We start from the raw sequence: 21,416 nt of genomic DNA on the forward strand, positions 1-21,416 counted from the left end.
TAAATACTTTAAAAAAAATCTTACTATGATATCAAAAAGAATGGGTTTATTTACTGTGCCTATTTTAATTTTGCATTTTCACTGAGCTGCTGCAGTACAGCTGGTGTTTTGAGGTTTGCCCACGTCGTCATCTCACACAGTCAAACAACAAAGGCAGCCCGTCATCGAGGGCGCCAGACTCAAACAAATGAGAAAGAGATAGAATCCCACAGCAAAAAAAATACATACGTAATAATACATTCGTTTAAGTAAACGCAGAGGGAGCTGAAAGCAGCAAGGAGTTGAGGTGAGTTAAACAAAATACAATTGGTGGTCTGTTTTATATGGCAAACCTAAATATTGGAGTGACTATTGAGTAAGATTAGCCAAGCTTTTGTGAAGTTGGCTAATCTAGAGCTAGCACCAGTCTTGTCAGAGGAGATATGTGTTATGTGTGCTATATGTTATAGTGACCTCACTGAATTTATTTTTAGGATGGATTTTATACAGACGTCTTGAAACACTTAATGTTTGAATAGTAGAAGAAAACATCATTGTTAATAGCTTGCATGTCATGTGACTATATGCTACAATCTAATGCCAAATGTGTCATTAATAGGTAATATGTCCTCTATATGGAGTAATAGTGTGATTTGGCATTGATTTTGTGTCTGTATGTGACATAACATTGACACTGTTGAGAAAGAGAGAGAGAGACTGCATATGTGTGTCAAAGTTTCCCTGCAGTTATTGATATGAATACTATGAGTGTCTGAGAGAGGGAAATAATGGAAAAATCATGTTCATTTGTGGGTTGATGTTGCTATGCATGAGTTACAGTGAAATAAATCTGTCTAAAGTTGAATCTGCTATCACCTGTTCCTGCAGTGAGAGCATTTGAAAACAGTACCTGCATATCAACATGCCGCTCCTCAAGAGATATCTGACATCAGCCTATAAGCTAAACCCATCCCCATGATTTAACTACTAAAATCTGAATATCTTTTGAATATTTAACCTAAATTGAACTTCACTGAGGTGTGATGGTGGTAAGGACAGTGTAACAGAAGAACAAAAAGGCAGGCAGCTCATGGGATTTCAGTAATAGGAATATTACTCCTCAGGACTCCTGAAATGGTTGTTTCCAGATGATTATCCAGTTCTTTATATTCACAAGTATAACTTTCACTTAATGTACTGTAGATCTTCTCGTCACTCCCCACAATGAAGACCTATAAACCAGCACTGCAGACTAAAGCGCAAGAGGAGTGTGGTGTTTGGCTGGATACAGTGCAGCTCAAAGGAAAAGCTAAACAGGTAATTGTGGAAGATGTCATTAAATTCTGACTGAATGCCTTTTTCATTTCTCCCGAATATAGCAGTTAATTAACTTGCACATAGTTGATGTTCATAATACTTCCATCTGCTACAGTAAAAGCCTCTCATGCTGCCATATTTTATTCGCTACGTCTTTCAGAAACGCCCCACTCGTCCCATTTCTAAGCTGCTGAACCCGTTTGCTGGAGGTAGTGGATACAGCTTGGCTGTGGCTCTCAATTTCACCCAGACCAAAATGGAAATGCCAAAAACCAAACAGAGCTCTATATCAGCCTTTTTCACACGTCAACCCAGAGGTAAGTAGCCAAAACTGCTGCAATTAAGATGTGATGATAGAGTTTTAGGATTATTATTTTAACCTAAAACAATCAGCAGGTAAGCCGGTAAAGCTGCAGAAGGCTGTTATTTTTCTTTGTCATCTAAATGCTTATTTCTTCTACCAAAAGTTCCTAGTAAGAAGTCCACTTCTGAAGTACCTAGCATGGATCCAGGGCAGACTTCCCCACCTTCTCCCTCAACTGCACCTGTTGTATCAGGGATAAAACGAAGACGAGGAATATGTCATGAAAAGCCTGACTCTCAGTCTGGTGTGGATCCGGAGTGGAAAAGTGAAAGTCTGACAGAGTCGGCAGTCTCACAGGAGCCAGGTGAAGAGAATGTTATGCCCTCTCAAAACATGTTCTGCCACTTTGATGAAGAGCAGTCTAATGAGTTATATCCACCTCAGAGTAAGAGAAGGTTCGCAGACACTTCCTCTTTAGCAGATGACAGTCAGCCTCCTCCTCAAGCATGGAGTCAGGATCCACTGCTCACCTACAGCCAATATTGTGACAGTGAACCTTACCAGACTGATCAGGGATTTAATGAGTCAGCTTTCTTGGGCAGTCTACAAAACGAGGAGTCCATTGGATTTGAGTTGGAGATAAACAGGAGAACCTCCACACAAAAATCCTCAAAACATATTCCTTCTTCTCAATTTGAGGATGACAAAGAAAACAATGGATATTTCTTTTCTAAGTCCCCAAAGAAGCTCTCATCATTCTCAACTAATGAACCTCTTTCACATCATGAATGGACACAACCAAAAACACCGCCTCGAAAACACACTAAAGACCAACTGTATACAGCTGATAAAGAAGAGCGAGACATGTCACACTTTAAGAAGACAAAACCAAGTCGTTCTCCTCTCAAAAAACAAGCACAGAAGCAGCAAAGTAAAGGCATGGATGAGGACAGTCTGAACATGCTGTTCACCCAGGACTCTGAAGGATTCAGAGTGATTGCACACAGAGGTCTGCAAGTCAGGAGTCCACTCAAAGAAAGTAACAACAGCACTGGGGCTGTGAGAACTAGTGCTTATAAGTCTTTGGTGGAAGAGGAGGAGGAGGAAGATGAAATGCTCTTTACTCAAGATTCACAGGGCAATGTGGTGATCAAACACTGATTGCAGCATTTTAAACTCCAAGGGTTTTGCTGAACATGGCGAGTTAACCACTACTTTTTGTAGTAGACTTTACATAAAATATTTTATCCTTTTAAAATCTGTTAAAACAGGAGTCTTTTGTTGTTTCTGCATCGATTTTAATAAGCCACTTTGTGCTTCATAAATACTCCTGCCTCTTTTCCAGTGTTAATGTTTTTCTGTGATACTAATATCCTTTATTCATTTTGTTGTGACGGAGGTGCTGCTCGTTTGTGCAACTAGAACATTTAGACACTGTGATGGGAATGCTGGCTTCCGTCTAGGCCAATGCCAATTTACTCGATCAAATAAAGATGCAGTTGTGCTATGAAAAGTTGAAAAACTAGACTAGAGTTCTTGCCTCATGGTTTGCCTCTGCAAACCACTCAAGTTGCAGTTTACATCCTGTTCGTACTTGCATATGCAGTGACTAGAATGACTGTAATAAAAGGTCTGGTTTAACATAATCCTGAGTTATGGCCAGTAGTATCTAGAAGGTGTTTTTTATTTTATTTAATTTTTTAAATAATATGAGTGATGTTGAAGAAATTGCAGTACTCGTATCACTGACACAAACAAACCAAATGTGAGAGTTTTGATTTTATTTGAAAAACGATACACGATTACATTAAATTGTGTACATGTAAATTTAACACTTTGAAAATCATTGGTGGTGGACAGTGCTTCTCTATGCTGGTGCTTCATAGTACATCCTAGTACAAAATAGAATAATGTACAAAGAAATAACGAGTGAGGTGCTCAGGTCTATCTAGTACTGTCAGTATTGTAAGGTACACGACAATAATGAATAACTAATGGAAATTAGTCAGCAAGTACCTGCTTAATTATTTTGATCAGTAGATTTCTTCTTGTTCCTGCAGAACATCGCATTCATTGTTGGATGTGGCATGCACTGACAAGACATACAGCATTTGTTATTAAAGCAAAATACACTAAACACTGGTGCAGAGATTTCGTTCACAAAGTGAAACCATTTTACATGACGACATGCACCTAACATAACTAAACAAATCATTAGATGGAAAAGTATTGAATAGTCCCATAATTAACTTGAGTTTTTCTTGTCTGCTTGGCCACTGAAAGATGTATGTGCATGTTTATTTTCTTGATGAATAATGGTATTGCTGCTGTGGTTAAACTGGTTGACGTGCGGTGATAATAATGGTAATAAAGAGTATTTAGAGAAGTTGAAAGACAATGATATTTTGACAAGAGGATTGCTCTTATTTCAGCAGTTATACAATCTTACATAAATGCTTTTATTATACTCTTATCTGGAACTAGTGTGGTCATTCTCCTTGCATTAACACATTTTTGCCCCAGAGAACGGCTGCTATGTGCTCTTTATATTTGGTTAATTCTGTAAATCCTAGAAATGGTTGAGCATGAGAGAGCCAGGGTGTCTGGCATCAACAACCATACCCCTTTCAAAGTCACTAACACCACCCTTTTCCCAAATCTTGATGCCTGGTTTGAAGGTCAATGCACTGAGTTACTGCCATTTTATACCTGTATTATTCAATAGATAGAATTGATGGAAAGATATATGGATACATTTAATTCGTTTTTGGTAATAATCAATAGTGTGATGTTGGTGAAGATGAAGCATTGAATTAGCCTGCAATCTCAGTGGGTTCTGTCACTAGTTTGGTGCCGGCCCAAATGGTCTTGAACTGCTCTGGTACTGGAAACTCCCTCTGTAAAACAACAAAGAAGATGAAGGAACAAAAAAGCACATGTGAAAAAGCACAGTCCCTTTCCTCCTTTCTAATCTCAGACACTTACATAATCGCCATCGTCTGTTGGAATCATGATGTTCATCTCAGAACTCTTGGCACTGACGATGTCACAGCTCAGAGAGTCTTTGCTCAGGTAAACCTGGCAGCCCTCTGTCTTGTTGATGGAGATCGTGGGGACTGTTCCCAACACCTGCAACAGAAATCAGTCACAAACAGTGACATGTATCTGGTGCAATCTACACTGAAACAAAGGTGACACTAATGTTTTTGCACAGACTACGACACATAGAGTACATGGTAGGGCTGAATGATGTGGTTAAATATCAGATTTTCCCAAATTGACATGTGATATTACCTTATAAATCAATCTACTGTTATATAATACTAGATGGATATATTTATTTAAAACTAGAGCAACTAGATGGGAGTATAACCTCATGAAATATGATCAAAAATATGAACGACTTTAATGCAAGGAGTAAAACTTAAAGATATATAAATAGTTTCTAACAATTTATGTATTGCAATTATTTAAATAAAAAAACATCAGGAAATATAAAACATAGAACAATTAAATTGCAGTCTTTGCAATTTGTGATTTTCACTCTGAAACCAATTAGTATATGTATATATACACACATATATATATATATATATATATATATATATGTATATATATATATATATATATATATATATATACATACATATATGACATGATTTCTTTTATTGCTGGACAAATGTCTGACATTTTCCATTTATAATGTCACATAAAGGATGTGAGATAAGAAAAACGTAAATACAGTGAACCACACAATCACAGTTAAACGAGTACTTGGCTTTGTTTTAGGTCATTACACCTGAACCTCAAACTGCATCTCTTACATTCTGTGTCTAGGCCAATGTGCTCACCTCAGTTTGCTTTACTCACCTGTAACTGTACGCTCTTTGAGTTGATGACCTCCACAATCCCAACCACATTCTCAAAAACCAGACCCACCTTCTTACAGTTGTCTAAGGAGAATGAAGACGTGAAAACGATTCAGTGATGTCATCCCTACAGCATTTGTTTGTTTGTCTGCTTGTTTGTGGACAGCTCACCTATGATGATAGAGTTAATTTTGCCCTTAATCTGCAAAGTGGAGTTATTACAATTGAAGGCGTAGACCACTTGTTTTAATTCCGTCTCCTCGATCAGCAGGTCGTGTTTCTGCTCAAAGTTTTCCTGCAACAACACAGGAACAGTTTTCATCAATAATCTGATACATTAAATGTGATTCAGCTGATTCCAGTGATATTTGGAAATAATCCCTGCAAGACGGTACAAACATTTCACGTACCACCCTCCATTTCTTCCCCTCCAGCTCCAGAAGAGGAGGTCTTTTCTTAGCAGCCGCTCTCGATGAGGAGTTTTCAGTCACTGAGGTTTGAGTTTTGGTCGGTGCAGCTTGAGAGCGCAGGTTTGCGTTCTTATGGGTCTTCTGCTCATCTGATACATGCTTCAAACCTGAAGATAGAGAGGAGGTGAGTGCGCACTGTATTTTAGAATTTTTCATCAACTCAAAAACATTTTGGTTTGGTTTGATGATGATCTTGAAATTAAGAGCCAAACAAGAACTAGCAACTAATATAATACATAAAATACATATAGTGTATAATGTGCTCACCTCAGTTTGATTTTATTTAATTAATTTAGTTTGTTGCCTCCATTTTAGGGCGTTGTGTGTACTATCACTGACATTTTTAACTGAATTATTTAGAATGGCTTTCAATGCCTGGCAGCACAGTGACCCATTTTATTTTATTGATTTTAATGAAAGTTTTATTATTCTATACAAGGGACTTTGAGTAACCTATTGGTGTTGTAAAGGGCTACATGAATGAACATTGATTGATTTCATAAGCACATTTACTACATTTCTTCGTCATAGTCTTCTTCAGGCATTTGAGTGAACCCACCTTTGGTGATGTCCATTCCCTGGTTGAGCTGAGCAAACAGTGCAGAGTGTGGAGCCGCAGCACTGGCTGCCTCAGGCTGGGAGTCATCGTCTGTGAAGACTGGAGGTGGACCGGGGGGAGGAGGAGGAGGGGGAGGGGGAGCACTGGGGGTCTTGGAGGAATCAAAGAGAGAAGGAGGAGCGATGGGGCCCTGGGGATGAAAAAAAACACATTTGATGATACAGGTGGTTTAAGAGTGGCAGAAGTAGTAATGACTAATTCCAGCAGGGGGAGTATTGCACTATTTATGCATTCTCCTTGAACAGACCATGGTGGGTGATTGTCCACAAATACATAACAAAGGATCATACAAAAAACATCTTCTTTATATCTGAACCACATATTAATACTGTAATACTATACTATATAACAAATGAATTTGCAGAAATCGTTTTGCATGCATGCACGTTTTAACATAATAACCACTCTGGATTTGAACCTAGGCCAAGTAAGAATTGTCCACAGTCCACTGCTGCTTTACTTAATATTTGTTTTAACTTGACTTGATGATTAATTGTACCTGTTGACGTCTACGTTTGGAAAGTTTTTGCTGAACGGTGTACATTTTAATGAAGTTCATCATATCCTCAAATTAGATATCTATATTCCACACTGAACAAAATCAAATACATCAACTTTCTCTTAAATGATGAGATGTGGACAGTACAAATTAACAGTCATTGATTGCAGCTGTGACTGCTGCACTCACTCACTCACTCACACACACACAAAAACACACATTTTGTGGGGACTAAAAAAACATATTAACCTAAAAGAGTGAGGACATTTTGACTGGTTCTCACGGATTTTTGAGGGTTAAGGTTAGGCATTGAGTTGTGATGGTTAAGTTTTGGGCAGTGTTTCCCCATCCTGGTCCTCAGACACCACTGCCCTGCATGTATTAGATGTTGCCCCGCTCCAACACACCTGATTCAAATGAAAGGGTAATTAGCAGGCTTTTGCAGAGCTGATCATTTGACTCAGGTGTGTGTGTGCATGGACGAATGACCTTTTCTGGCATAAACACTGACCTTGTCAAGACCAGTAGTCCTCATGGAGACTAAAACCTGGTCCTTTACATTCAACTACATCAATTGTGTAAAGTGTGACATTAAAGCAGCTCCCCTTAGTTTGTAACGTTTCATGAAATATTTAACGTCTTCTGCAGGGTCTTGTCTGAAGAATTCATGTAAATAATGAATTAAGTGTGAGTGTGAGGGTGTCACTAAACCCCTGTGTGAGCAGCAGATGACGGCTGCTGTGTAGCAGTGTGACCAGCCCTGCAGTTTAGGTTACTTGTGTACACAGGCCCTTTGTCGGGGTTCCTCTATGAAGAAAACCTCCATTCAAGTAAATCCTGAGGACCACCTGTTAGCACCACACACTCCCGTCCTTGCACACACTTCAGCTCAGTCATCTGACAGCAGGGGCAACAGCTGACACACACACAGCCTCTCAAGTTTCTGCTCGCAGAAAACACACATGTGAGCACAGTTGTTCGACATTATTTGCAGTTAAGTTTCAACAGTTTGATATTTTTTTGGGAAATGTTGCTGGTACAACTGTTAAGTCTGGCAATAATTAAGGCACAGCGAGGAGACAGTTAGCTCATCTTATAGCATATAAACAAATGTCTGTTACATTTAAACCATTGTCAGATCAGCTCCGCACAACTCCCACCAGATTTCTCAATAAATGTTTTAGATCCTGGCAACAGTCCCTCATTCCACAATGGAAGTGATTCTTTTAACAGCACTCAGGTGGTAAGCTGTCTGCAAACTGGTTAGAGTATGACTGTAATCACATGGCGGTGCAAGATGACAGCCTCTGTAAAACAAGGCTACAAAAACAAACCATTTTTGTACCTGCTTAGAAATACAAGTCAATGCAGTACTCCAAACCCCACACATCCTGTATCAAGACTTTGATTGGGAATGGTATGTTATGACGTTTTGAGTAACCATGTGATTTCAACCCAGCCCAGTTTGGAGCCTCACAGTGTCGTCACACTTTAACGTAAAGACGTGGCTGAAACTTTAACTGGGTTACAAGTTTTAAAGGTTCAATCCACCCAAATTTTACTCACCTGATACTCCACTACCAGCTGAAGTCCTGCACCCGATGTCATTGGCACCAAGAAGCAGGCACGATGAAAATTTTGCCGCAGAATTTTTTTGTTGATTATATACTTATACTAATAAAGCTATGGGTACTGTATATCATTTCTGCCTATAAACCCTCTTAAAGTCTTGTTTCCATCGTGGTAGGGAAGGGTACCGAAAATGAAAATGGTTGGGGACAGTTATTTTGGTACTATTCCTAATAGAAATGCAAAAAGACTTATGTACATACTGAACCGAACATCTTAAATGTCACACACTGAACACACTTTAACCAACTATTCAGCTGACTCCCCATATTTTGGGACTCAGACTAAAAGGCCCCCGTGTAGGACCAGCCCTGCACAGATGTCAACAAAGAACTACTCCTTAAATGCAAAGACTGCAGAACAAATTTCTCAAACTGTCCTCTTCTGGCTTCACGTGTGGGTTTTGACACAACAAAGCCAAACTTCCCCAAGCAGACAAAGATGAAGAGAATCCCTCGTTACTGACAAGAGAAGAAAGTCAAAAGTGCTTTGAGGGATTTTCTTTGGAGCCATCTTAATCTGTGGGATCTGGTGAGTGTGAGAGCAGAAACATCCATGAACAGAAGTGAGTGTGGGAGTGACAGAGGTTTTGTGAGCTCTGTGGAGAACCACTGAGTGCAGCCACTGAGGAGAAACTCATTCATTCATTCATGCTCTATGCAATGGTTTATGTAAGCGGTCGCTCCATAACTAAAAATGGAAGTCCACACAAAATTAGTCCATTTGAGCTCTGATACAAAAATATCAAGGCCTGTCACTGGAAACCAAATAACAAGAGAGTTAAAATAATAAACGAGTGGTTATGGAAGTGGTAGATTACAGATGTATATTAAGTTGTAAAACAAAAGTATTTTAAAAAACTGTTACATTTAAGATAACAAACTTACAGTCTTGCTCCACTCCAGTCCAGTGGTGTGGTGCTCTTTGATGAAAGACTGCATCTCAGTCCAGATTGACAAGTAGGACTGCACCCAGTCCACATGGCGCCTGTCGCTGGGTGAGCATTTCGCGGTGGCGGGAAGAGAGGAAAAAAACAAAATGATGTTAAGATAAAAACAGGAAGGAGAGATATTAAGGCTGCAGTAAAAAAAAAAGTAGGCGGTAGTAGGTTTTGTTAAGCATCAACAATGTCAATAAAGTGAGCTATGCTAATGTGAGTGTATGAATGAATGACTGTATGATCATGAATAACAGATACACGACTCTCTCGTTCTTCAGTTAACAATGTCCACAAAGCACTTTTTCCCCCTAAAGGTCCAGTGTGGAACATTTAGGTGATTACATGACAAATTACATATTACCCACAAGAATGTTTGTAGAGGTGTATACAGAGTTGTGAGGCTTGCTAAGGATTGTGAAGAGCTATGCAGATGTATTTACGTTTCCTTGTAGTCTTTCAGCACTCTGTTGGTGTAGAAGGTGGCGGCATCGTTCATTTCCTTCACATAAGGGCCCGGCTTCTGACACTGAGAGAGGAAAGAGTTTATTATTTATCAAAAGTGTCTCACACACAACTTTTCTGTTTATCAGCAGATGTGTCATGAAAAGCTCACAGTGGTGATCAAGGTTGGCTATGGATGTGTTATTGTTTAATTCTGAATCTATCAGAATAAGAATCAGAGCTAGTTTTATGTCCATGTAATTGCTTCCAATTTACATACAAGGAATTTGCTTTGGGCCTGTTGTGCATAACAAATAATTATAGTAAAAGAATGGGGGAAAAAAAATACAAAACAACATTTAAAAATGAACACTGACCACAGCGACCCAGCCCAGTGCGGGGATGCTCTCACTGATGGCTGACAGGTGGTTGAAGAGGCTGCAGCCGCGGTTTCTTTCTCTGAAGTTCTGAATCTCCTGGATGTGATCTGAAATCGGTTTCAGTAGGTCATGAAGTTCTGTCTGCAGGAGACAAAACAGAGGGATGCAAGGGTGAGATGATGTGAAAGATGAAGTGTGTGTTAGATCTGTAACCATCATTGCGAGACAGCCTTTGTCTTTTACATGCTGAATCATTATTAAGGTGTTTCAGATACTTGTGATTATATAATCCTTGTGTGGTTTCCTCTGCTCGCTCATACCTTTCTTGCTCTCAGTGCCAGCCAGTAAATCCTAAACTAGTCTGCAGGACAGTAACTAATTTTATTAGCTGGAGCCTTTTTCCACTGGAACTTCCAGATCTCAGCCTCAGTAGAGCTCCTTTCCCATCACACCGTCCCTCCAAACATTCCTCCGCTCGTGGGGAGATCCCCGTGGCCTTGTAAGGCATACGGCTCTTCCAGTGTTTACGGTTTACCTTTCACACATGAGCCTGCACACACATAAATCTGGGAACACAGTTTCATTGGAGAAGTGTTGCCACAGCGTTACTGTTTTGATCTGCAGTGAAGAGCATGCTTTGTGAAACATTTATGAGCAACGAGCTGTGACAAAATAGTTTCTTTATTAAAATGGATGGTTTGAGCCCACAGTGCTCCAGTAGTATTGTAGCCATTGTAGCTTGTTGATATAATTTACATGAAAACTGCTGAACTGAAGCTGCAGTGTGTAACTCTTGGTAATAATTGCTGTTGTTAATGTCATATTCTGCCTCTGTTTGGTCTTCGTGAACAGAGACTGTGTGACATTCTTTGTATGCCGTGTCCTTCATCTGCAAACAAATCACTTCCTGTGTGCAGCACAGTTATGTCGCCGGGAGACATAAGATCTAAACGCCACTATACTGAGAAAAACAGAGAAAGCTGTGTGGAGCTGCTTAATCAGGACTGCGTGAACTCATTTGGTGGTTGTTTTAATGCACATTTGCTCATATCTAAATGTTTTGCTCTATAGTTTTATATATCATAGATAATCCTACAGTCAGTCTATACTGTATGCTGTATAAACTCATCTGTTTTCATTTGTATGTATTTTATGCATAATATTGAGTGACACTAAATTGAAAAACCAAATGTATATGTGTTTCTGCAAATGTATGTAAGAAGCGACAGGAAGAGAAATAAACTTTCTCCTTGTTTCCCAACAAATTCTTCCCCAAATCAGACGCACATGATCTCCATCAGCTGAGATAGACGGCTCTTTCTTTGCTCCTCCAGCTGCTTTCATTCTAACTTAATCCAGCTCATGTCTGTCTCTGAAGCAATATATGTGTGTGTGTGTAGGCGTGTGTGTGTTTGTGTCTATGTATGTGTACATGACAAGAAGTGAAAGACTGTCTGTGCTGGGTGAGAATGTAGCAGGCATTTGCGGTAGCGAAAGCCATAACACATGATATTTACATCAGCATTCTCCATCCTAAACACCTGTACCTGTGTACGTAAACACTTCTCCACTAAAAAAAAACCCCAAAACAAAACAGTTTTGTCTTTGTAGAACAACAATATCCTCATGGCTCCCATTTTAAAGTATGACTGATATTCTGTGGGTCAGTGCCACGGTCAGACTTCTCCTCACTCAGTTGAGCTGCACAGAGAGGAAACAGACAGATAAGACAAAGAAAGACTGAAGGATGCTGAGTGGACTCATTTAAAAAAAAGGAAAACATATTCCCACATGGTCAGTAACCGAGACGTCCTGGCATTATTCTGAGTTGGCCTCAATTCAGAGTCAGTTTTCCAAGTTAGTGAGGAACTTTGACCATTTCTGAAACGTGTCCAGAGATGTGGACGAGAGAAGTGTTGAACACAGATAAAAAAGAGAGTGAGTCGATAAAAAAGATCAAAAGTGACAGCTCCAGTTGTTTGATAGATGGTGAATGAGCTCAGTGTGTTATAATAACAGAGTCTCCGTGGCCTTGACTTCCTATACAAGCACTGGATCAAAGGTAAACGCGTGGAGGGCAACAATATATCAGCTGCAGGAGGGTTTCTAATATGGTAAACAGTGTCAGAGTCAGAGTGTGCAGACACACACACACACACAGAAAAGGGGGGAGGTAAAGATGAAGATTACCATAACTGGGAAAATCAAAAACAAAACAAATTTGACTCACACACTCAACTCTAAACAAAACTTGATTCAACTTGAAGCCAATAAACATCTATCTATCCATCTATCTATCTATCTATGAATTTCAAAATAATTGAATAATCAATCAATAATCAAAACACTCCTCATGCCATGTGCAATGGACGACAGAGAGGGGAAATTATTTAATCTATACATATGAATAAAAAACTAGAATTACATTTCAGAGATTCTAAAAATAAAATATAATGTTTACTCAAATTGTAGGGGCCAGATAAGGACATCAGGTCTCAGGACACACTCAAAAAGATCCACAAACCTTTGAATACACACCCACACACACGCATGCACACACAAGCACGCGCACACACACACGCACACACACAGGATTACAACAGGCTTAAATATAGAACATGCCCATAAAAAGTCAGGGAGCACAACAGAGCTGCACTGGAGAGAAAGGCCAGACGTTTGTGAGCTCTGTGTTAGTGTAAATACTGACCTTGTCAGGACCGGCAGTCCTCATGGAGACCAAAACCTGGTCCTAATGAAGCAGAACATCATTTCTAAAGGAACTGCTTAGGTTTATGGCTGAGATTTGAAGTGTGGTTAGGTTAAGGTTAGGGTTAAGCATTGGTTCTGTTTATGGATAAAGCTTTGGTTACAGGCTGTAAATGCAGTGTCCAAAGTGTATGTGTGTGTGTGTACTGGTCCTGACAAGGTCAGTGATTATAGCAGAAAGGTCCTAAAAATGTTATACAACAGCATACGCACACACCACAGATCTCTCTCTCTCTCTCTCCCCCTCTCTTTCACTTCCTCACTCTCTATACATGAACATGTCATGGGAATGTGTTGTATTAGCATTTTCTTAGTCAAAGAGCAGAATAATCCCTCTGTGAACAGCTCGGCCCGCTGGGAAACACAGGAGGTGAGGACGCACTCTGACACTCTGACACTCTGACAGTGTTCATTTCATTGTTGGGCTGCTGTTAAAAGTGTGAAACATTTGGCACATGTGGTATTTGTATGTCACATGTATCAGATTGATCTGTGGTTCACCCATGACTACTAACTGCCGAAGCTTTGTTTGCTTAGTTGTTTCTTAGTCAGCAGAAACACTAGCAGCAGCCAGTCATAGTGATGGTGTCAAGTCACATGATACAATCAGTCCCAGTCGTGTACTAAAGAAACCAATAGTAACAGATGACGTGTTATTGTTAATGACGCTGACTGGCAAACCTGATTTCTGCTGAATAACTGAAACTGTTGTCTGGATGATACCAGCTGTCAATCACACAGGTGACTACACATACAGTATGTATTATGCTTTATTGTCTATTTTCCTCTAAATGAGAATATCGTTGTCAGAACTGACACCATGCTCTATTGAAGAGGACCTGAAATAAATCAAGAGGCTGTAAGGAATAACATTAGACCAGAGTAGTGGTTTCAAGATTGTTTTTATCCTAAATTTGATATTTTTACATCATGCTTTGAGCTCATTTGAGATGTTTAGGAATTAGGTTTTGCAGACAGGTTAAGCACTATTATAGCCAAGTCTCACGGATGTGGGCTTTCAGGACCCTTGAGCCGCAAACATCGATTGTTTTATCCTGTTATGGTGTGTCACACTGGACTCCTCGTTTACTCTGAGTGGAGCAGCATTAAGTGTCGTCAAGCTGCATTGTGGGTCTGTTGCTTTGTTTTGCTCGCACACAAGCAGCAAAAATGTGGGAAATTTTCCAAGCCTTAGCTCGAGCGTCAGCCAGTGAAATCACATTATAAGTAGATATTTCAGCACAGGTGCTTAGCTGTGACAGATTCTGGTAGTAACAGATTTATTTGTAACTTTCTGCTTTTGTACCTTTGCAGGTTGTTGGTGTGTTGCAGTAAGTTCCAGGAAATTTCTTAGAGTCTGCAGGGCGTTGTTCACCATCTCTGCCTGTCGATCACAAAGAGTCACACAGGTCACATAGATTAGATGTAGAAGATGTAAAAGAACACATTTTTTGAATTTTATATTGTGCATAATAGTGAGGTTGCAGTGTGACGAATAGAGAAGAAAAGATCTGCATGGTATTCTTCTCGTTTCTTTTAGTCTCATGCCTTCAGCCAGTAAATCTGTCGGTGCTGCACATATAAAAGCCAATATACATAACACACACACACACACACAGAAAGTTAGGGTTAGTCCCCGCCAGCTGTGTCGTGTGTGTCTGTGTGTGTTGGTGTGTGTGAGAGAGAGAGACCTCCAGTTGTGGGCCGAGGGAACCACCAGGGAGGCTTTGTCCATAAAAGGAGCTCTACAAACTTAGAGAAACTACCTCTGGCTCTCACTCATCACACACTCACACAGTGATGAGACACAGACATAGAAATCTTCTCTCAAGATGGAGAAGATACAGGAAATACAGGATCATTTAAAAACATTTTTTGTGTTGCAGGATCATTTCATTTGAACAGTACTTTCTGTACTTTCTCTCCAGTTTTGGATTTATTTCAACGACATAACATTGCTTTTATTACCACAAAGCACAGTCCCTTGGGGAGTATATGGGTCATTACCAAATAGGAAAAGGTGCTCGACAAGCAGTTTGATAAATGAATGTAAAGTCAAAGTTCAGTCGTACTTCCATCCTTGGCTTAGGACAAGGAATCTTTTCAGGCACACACACAAAAGCTGTAAAGTGAGCATTTTTTGTTTTAATATAGCAAAATAAAACAGCATTCTAAAAAAATGACTGACTTTAAAAGGAATACATTTTATTAGGTGACCCTTTCATTAAATGGCTAAAAGCAGCCATGACAGTTCCCACGGCACTGTCAGCACTCACTATATGTCTTTACCTCTTACAACCACACTTGAAAAACCTTGAACTATCACTTTAATAAAGCAGATATTGATATTTCTTTAAATTGTGGGACAAAGCATAATAATTGGTGTAACGTGTGCCTCATTTAAAGATGAGACAGTTGGTGTTGAGACTGCAGAGTGACTGACTTGCTGCACTGTAACTGCAGTTCCCTACGACAGCAGCTGTGGTGACATCTGTCTCCAGCAGCTGCTGTTAACGCTCGTATATCCACGTATCTGTGCCTGGACAAGTGTGCGTCTTCAAGTGATTCATCATTTTTCTGCGGAATAGGAGCTTTTACACACACTGAGTATGTAGCACACACATGGACGACTCACATGTTTCTCCACCTCCCTTCCTACGGCTCGGCTGTGGCTCAGGTAGTCTGACACCGGACCCTTCAGGAGTCTGTCGAACGCCTCCACACACTGAGACATGCCTATGAGCACAGAGGGAAATTACAACTTGGCTTCATGTCTAAATGCCTTTTTAACTCAATGTAGTTCAAGCAATGACTTGCCTCCATCAATGCCGTTGAAACAGTCCCCATTGGCCATGCCACTGGATGGCTGCTTCGTGACGGACATCTGCTCCAGGCGAGTCACGGCTCGCTCCAGACGCTGCATTAAACCTTCCATGGTGACAAACCTAGAAAACAAATGAGAGAGTTGTGTCTTAGACAGCATTGTGATCTTACTCATACCACCATCAATCTAAAAGATAGAAGACTGAGTCTGGAGCAAAAGAATATCCAACTTTCTGATCACTGGACCATGTCAGGTGGAATGGTTGAAATTTAATTTCTCTATTTTCAATTGTTATGTAACTCATACATGATGATATCTTTACTTTTTCTTTCTGGTATGAAAATATAGTACAGTTAATGTTTTAATAGAGTTGTGTGGTAATGTACCTTCATCTGTTTTAAATCTTAAGCTTGACTTATTATTGAGTTATTATTATTGTAATAAAATTGCAAATCAAACCACATCATTTGTCAGATAAATTGCAATTAGATATTTCCCCCAAAATTCTTCAACACTATTACAACAGCATCCATTCTAGACATTTTACGATTATTATATTATATTTTAGGCAGGACGTTTTTGACCCAGTACAGAAAGCAGTACTACGTAAGGGCTTAGCAATCTAAGGGGTCCAACTAGACTTCAATGTTAAGAAACAACAAGCAGGGTTTTAGTGTGTAACGTTCTAGGGTATTGAACATCACACTTTCCTGAAAACAGTCCTTTTCAGTTTTAGAGGAGGTCCAGACGGTTGACCAGGCTTAGAGTCACAGGAGCACTGGCCCTTAATGTTTGACCCACGGTAGATCCACCCATGGAGTGCAAATCCCAAATTTATTAAAAACAGTACTTACTGACTTATGTTACGGACTCAGAAGATGAGACATAAACAAGAGGAAGCAGTTTTCTACAAGCATACACCTGGTGAGAATGGTTTCCTTACATTTACTTAAATGCTATGAAACCAGATTTTATACATTAAGTAGTGTACTGTATATACTAAAATTTATATTATACTGTATATGTTACTCAGGGATTGTAATAGGTTACCTATTGCTCATTTGACTTTAAATGTTACTTAGTATGGAAAATAATAAGTTCTGTTACTGTTTATATTACAATATTGCTACTTTTTAATAAACAATTTTCTTTTGGAACTCATTGAAACAGATATTAGCTGTCAAACTGCTACAACTTTAATGCCAGTCTATTCCAAATGTCACAATTTCTTTTGAATATTCTTTCCAATGTCACCTGCCGTGATCATGTACATGATCATGTACATTGTCTACTGCAGTGTTTCCCAACCCTGGTCCTCAGGGAACACTGCCCTGCATGTTTTAGATGTTGCCCTGCTCCAACACACCTGATTCTGATGAACAGCTCGTTACCAGGCTTCTGCAGAGCTTGTTGACGAGCTGTTCATCTGAATCAGGTGTGTTGGAGCAGGGCAACATCTAAAACATGCAGGGCAGTGTGGCCCGTCCATCACAGGGCAAACACATAAAAGACAAACAACCACAACACTCACACCTATCAGTGAGTCAGTTTAGAGGGTCCATTAAACCCCTGCCTGTTTTTAGACTGTGGGAGGAAAAAAGACACATGCTGTAAGGCAACAATGCTCGCCACTACCACCGACTCCAACATCGGTTTGATGACATCCATGTAATAAAGCCTCGCTTACTTGATATGTGAAACAAATCTCCGGCCTGTAACTTGATGCCACAGAAATATATTCACGATAGCGGCACAGAGAAAACCACACTCACAGCTCCGCCTTTAACACGGACAAGCCATGTGCATCATGAGACAACGTGGGCCTGCTTCCAATATTTATTAGTCAGAGTGGAATTCAATCAACCATTCAACTTGTGTGTTTACGCAAACTACTGCTAGGTAACAAGCACTTCCTGAGCCGACACCTGCTATCTGTGTGTCCAACACACAAAAGCAATGATGTGGCTTGTAAACTGTTGTATTTACTTGACAAAATGACGTAGGGAAAACAACAAACCAGAACGTTCTGTCTCGACTAGGCAGCTCGCTGCGCAGACAGGATTGTGTCCTCTGTCTGTAATCTTTGAAAATGATGTTCTGTAATTATGTGCTATGAGCAGCAACCATGTCCAGTAGGGTGTCATCCACTCATATCTGCGGAGAGTTCTCCCACTAGTGCCACATGCCTGTTGCAGAACTCAGCTGCTATTTCCGCTCTCTGGGTCACAGCAGCTGGTACGGCAAAGACCGAAAAACTGGGGAGCTGGATGTTTGCTGACCACATGTGAGCAACAAGTCAACATGTAAACCAACAAGATCACATTCAAATCTTCAAATTTCAGATCATCCGCAGGACGACGGATGCTCACACTTTTTCTGGCGAAATGATGAACTGAGAGATGGAGGGAATCATTGCCATTTTAATTAAATAATGAACAGAATCATTTGTTACAGCCTTGTTGTTACTGCTATAAATCCCTTTGATTAAACTGAGGCCATATATCTGCCAGTGTAACACTTAATCACAGTCTTGCTCAACCACAAACCACGAGGCAGAAAGATATAGATTTCCTGCATCACACTAAAGAAATGTTCAGGAGCAATAAAGCATAGCAGATATACACTGTGTGGTATTATTCAACTTTCAATAGTTATCCAGCTGTTTTTTGCTGTTAGTTGTTAATGTAAGCTCCACTATACAAACACATTCCTGCTTCTTTTCTTTCAGACAGGTGGGGACACAGCATCTGCCGCATGAAGACCCCCAGACCAACAGCTGCTCCTTCCGGACTTTACCCTGTTGTTCTTATGTCTCCTGAACTCTGTGGCCTGGTATCTGATATTTTGGGGCTATATTAGTCCACAGACTGGAGTTTGCTGTGATGGGGCCAAGTGGAACTTCAAATACAGACCTCACAGTGTCCTGTGCTGTACTCAGGAACCATAATATAAGATAATGTAAGCAAAGTTTATTGAGTCACTAATAAAAGGAAGCCATGAACTGTTCAAATGTTGTTGATTTATTTTTTTTTAATTCTGATTCAAATAAACCCACATCCATCATGGTTCTTTGATGTCAGTCCATGTTGGCTTAAACGGTTTAGCAAAAGAGATGTGTTGACAGCTGCAGAACAATACCCAGCATGACAGAGACAACACACAACACATAAATAACAGAATTATCATTGCTACAATTGCACCTGCCATAAACCCCACAAAAAGTAATGAATACATTAAAACCTCAACCTCAACAATATGTTTTGTCAATTTCAAAACTCAACAAATGCACAGCCCATAATCTGTAATCTATAACATGAACATACACTTTGAATGTCATATTGTCTTAGTGCAGGAGTCTCCTCATCACACAGACTCTCACTGGCAGAAGATGATCACACTCCAAGACATGTCTCTGGCTCACTGACAGAAATTCACCGCCAAACAAATCTGATGCTTCATGCTGAGCAACCAAGCACATAATGACTCCAGGCGAAAAGTGATGACAAAAAATGGACATCTAACATGAATACAACGCGCACCCACATTGTGCCAATCCTGTGCCAAATAGTAAAAGGCATGACGCAAAGACAGGACGCATGAGAATATGACTTTGTTTGGACATTTCTGGCGCAGAAACGGCCCCTCCCAGCAATTCAGCAAAACCTGACATTCACTTTAAAGTAATCAATGCAGAGATAACTTACCTCCCTCCCCTGGTCCACAGTAAATGTCTGTGCGGATGTTTTGTTGTGTTTGTCAATGTCCAAAGACGTTATTTGTGGCAGTGAGCTGACGCCGCTGTGCGCTCCTCTCCGGCCGATCTTCTGTCCCGTCACTCCGCTGCTGCAGCACCGGGACTCTTCTTCCTACATGTCCTAATTAAGCAACACGGAAAACCTGAGATCCGGACGGCGTGCAGAGATCAGGACCGTGACGTGACTCAGTGCCGCGGTATCTGCTCAGAGGCGGACGGACATTTACCTCGAAGCCAACATGGCAGCCTCAGAAATCGCAGCTAAAAATAGAAGATGGTGGCGTAGACTTCAGCAGAAGTCTCTTCTGAGGTAAACAGACTTGCACTCTCAGGGGAGAAACCATCACCACCACCATCATCAAGTCACTTTATTTGTACCTGTTAGTAGATAATATTACCCCTGCACTTTTAAGACTGAGGCACCCTCTAACAATACAAACATGATACACACTAAAACATAAAGATCATTTAAATGTGACATTAAAGAACTAATGAGGACTTAAAGGTCCAGTGTCTAACAAGTAGCTGGCTTTATTGGCCATCAATGAAAATAGGGATGAGCATCTCACCATCAGATGTCACCAATTCATATACAATGGACCTGTAAAATACATGACTAGTCCAATACTAGAATAAATAAACATATTAGTATGGCATTCTCATCATCATAGTCAATAACAGTGGTGTGTGTGTGTGTGTGCTCAGACCCTAATAATAAACAATGGAGAGAACAAGCTATGGAAATACTTGACATAATGAATCTGGTTATTAAAAGCATTTGTGAACAGGTGGAATTTGTTGAGTTTTTGAAAGATGACCCGGGACAGAAACCAGGCTACACTTTGCCCACCAACCTGGAATTCCCCCGCTACAAATCAGCCCTAAACATGAGAACTGTTGCTCTATTTACAGTGCAGTCCAGTCCTGTGTCTGAGACCATGTTTCCAAAAGTGGTTTAAAGAGTCACCCAGTATATCCAGTGTTGTAATGTAACAAAGTACAAATACTTTGTTACTTTTCCTAAGTACAAAATTCACATATCTGTACTTTACTTTGTTATTTATATTTCTGGCAACTTTTACTTTTGCTCCACTACATTTCCTCTAACTATCTTTGTTACTTGTTACTACCAAATAAAATCAGAAGAGTTGGTAATGGTCTGTATAGTTTTTCTAGTCTTCTAGTCTTGATGAAATGCTTTATACTACAGTTTTCATCCATTCACCCAACTTAAAATAAAAGAAATTAAGTATATATTATATCAGAAAATTACTCATTTACTTTAAGACTTTTACTTAAGTAATACTATAAAAAGATGACTTCAACTTTTACTTCTAAAGTCATTTTCTGGTGAGATATTTCTACTTTTACTCAAGTATCCCTTTAAGGTACTTTATACAAGACTGTGTACAGCTGCAAATGAACAACTCAATAACATCTAATTTTTATAAAGAGATTTAAGATGAACACATTTCTATTTTTTGATAAAAAAAAATATCTTACATTTTCCCTTTTGTTGTTTGTTGAGCTGCATTTGTGTCCTCCTTCTGTAATCCTGAGTGATTGTGCCAGATGCTTTATCCAGATGCTCGCTGCCTTTGATGACCTTGTCAACACTATTAAAA

General features: G+C 39.8%; 2 protein-coding genes and 1 long non-coding RNA gene across 6 annotated transcripts; 2 read left to right on the plus strand and 1 right to left on the minus strand.

Moving 5' to 3' along the window:
* The first annotated feature begins 32 nt into the window (after positions 1-32).
* On the plus strand, positions 33-4,073 carry LOC122786150 (aurora kinase A and ninein-interacting protein). Its single transcript, XM_044052209.1, has 4 exons — positions 33-286; positions 1,183-1,296; positions 1,457-1,613; positions 1,764-4,073. The coding sequence occupies exons 2-4, from the start codon at positions 1,204-1,206 to the stop codon at positions 2,759-2,761; spliced, it is 1,248 nt and encodes a 415-aa protein (XP_043908144.1). The 5' UTR covers positions 33-286; positions 1,183-1,203; the 3' UTR covers positions 2,762-4,073.
* On the minus strand, positions 3,365-20,049 carry cap2 (cyclase associated actin cytoskeleton regulatory protein 2). Its single transcript, XM_044052208.1, has 13 exons — positions 19,742-20,049; positions 16,031-16,158; positions 15,849-15,949; positions 14,520-14,597; positions 10,445-10,588; positions 10,067-10,152; positions 9,574-9,679; positions 6,499-6,688; positions 5,880-6,046; positions 5,641-5,764; positions 5,471-5,553; positions 4,586-4,729; positions 3,365-4,497 (listed from the first exon to the last, which is right to left on the minus strand). Exons 2-13 carry the CDS (start codon positions 16,146-16,148, stop codon positions 4,414-4,416), a joined length of 1,425 nt encoding a protein of 474 aa, XP_043908143.1. The 5' UTR covers positions 16,149-16,158; positions 19,742-20,049; the 3' UTR covers positions 3,365-4,413.
* LOC122786154 lies at positions 13,499-19,029 on the plus strand. Of its 4 annotated transcripts, none has more exons than XR_006362406.1 (3): positions 13,499-13,583; positions 14,528-14,622; positions 18,766-19,029. It is a non-coding gene; the product is annotated as an uncharacterized LOC122786154 (long non-coding RNA). The 4 variants fall into 4 exon arrangements; XR_006362409.1 differs by having other exon boundaries at positions 18,770-19,029; XR_006362407.1 differs by having other exon boundaries at positions 14,528-14,544.
* Positions 20,050-21,416: the final 1,367 nt, after the last annotated feature.

Source organism: Solea senegalensis, linkage group LG20 (genome assembly GCF_019176455.1).
Source record: "Solea senegalensis isolate Sse05_10M linkage group LG20, IFAPA_SoseM_1, whole genome shotgun sequence".
NCBI classification, from domain to species: Eukaryota; Metazoa; Chordata; class Actinopteri; order Pleuronectiformes; family Soleidae; genus Solea; species Solea senegalensis.

Coding starts and splice junctions, on each gene's coding strand:
- LOC122786150 (XM_044052209.1), top strand. CDS start 1,204: ATGAAGACCTATAAACCAGCACTGCAGACTAAAGCGCAAGAGGAGTGT. Junction 1,297..1,456: donor TCAAAGGAAAAGCTAAACAG/GTAATTGTGGAA, acceptor TACGTCTTTCAG/AAACGCCCCACTCGTCCCAT. Junction 1,614..1,763: donor TTTCACACGTCAACCCAGAG/GTAAGTAGCCAA, acceptor TTCTACCAAAAG/TTCCTAGTAAGAAGTCCACT.
- cap2 (XM_044052208.1), bottom strand. CDS start 16,148: ATGGAAGGTTTAATGCAGCGTCTGGAGCGAGCCGTGACTCGCCTGGAG. Junction 6,047..6,498: donor GGGAATGGACATCACCAAAG/GTGGGTTCACTC, acceptor CTCTATCTTCAG/GTTTGAAGCATGTATCAGAT. Junction 4,730..5,470: donor CAAAGAGCGTACAGTTACAG/GTGAGTAAAGCA, acceptor TTTCTGTTGCAG/GTGTTGGGAACAGTCCCCAC.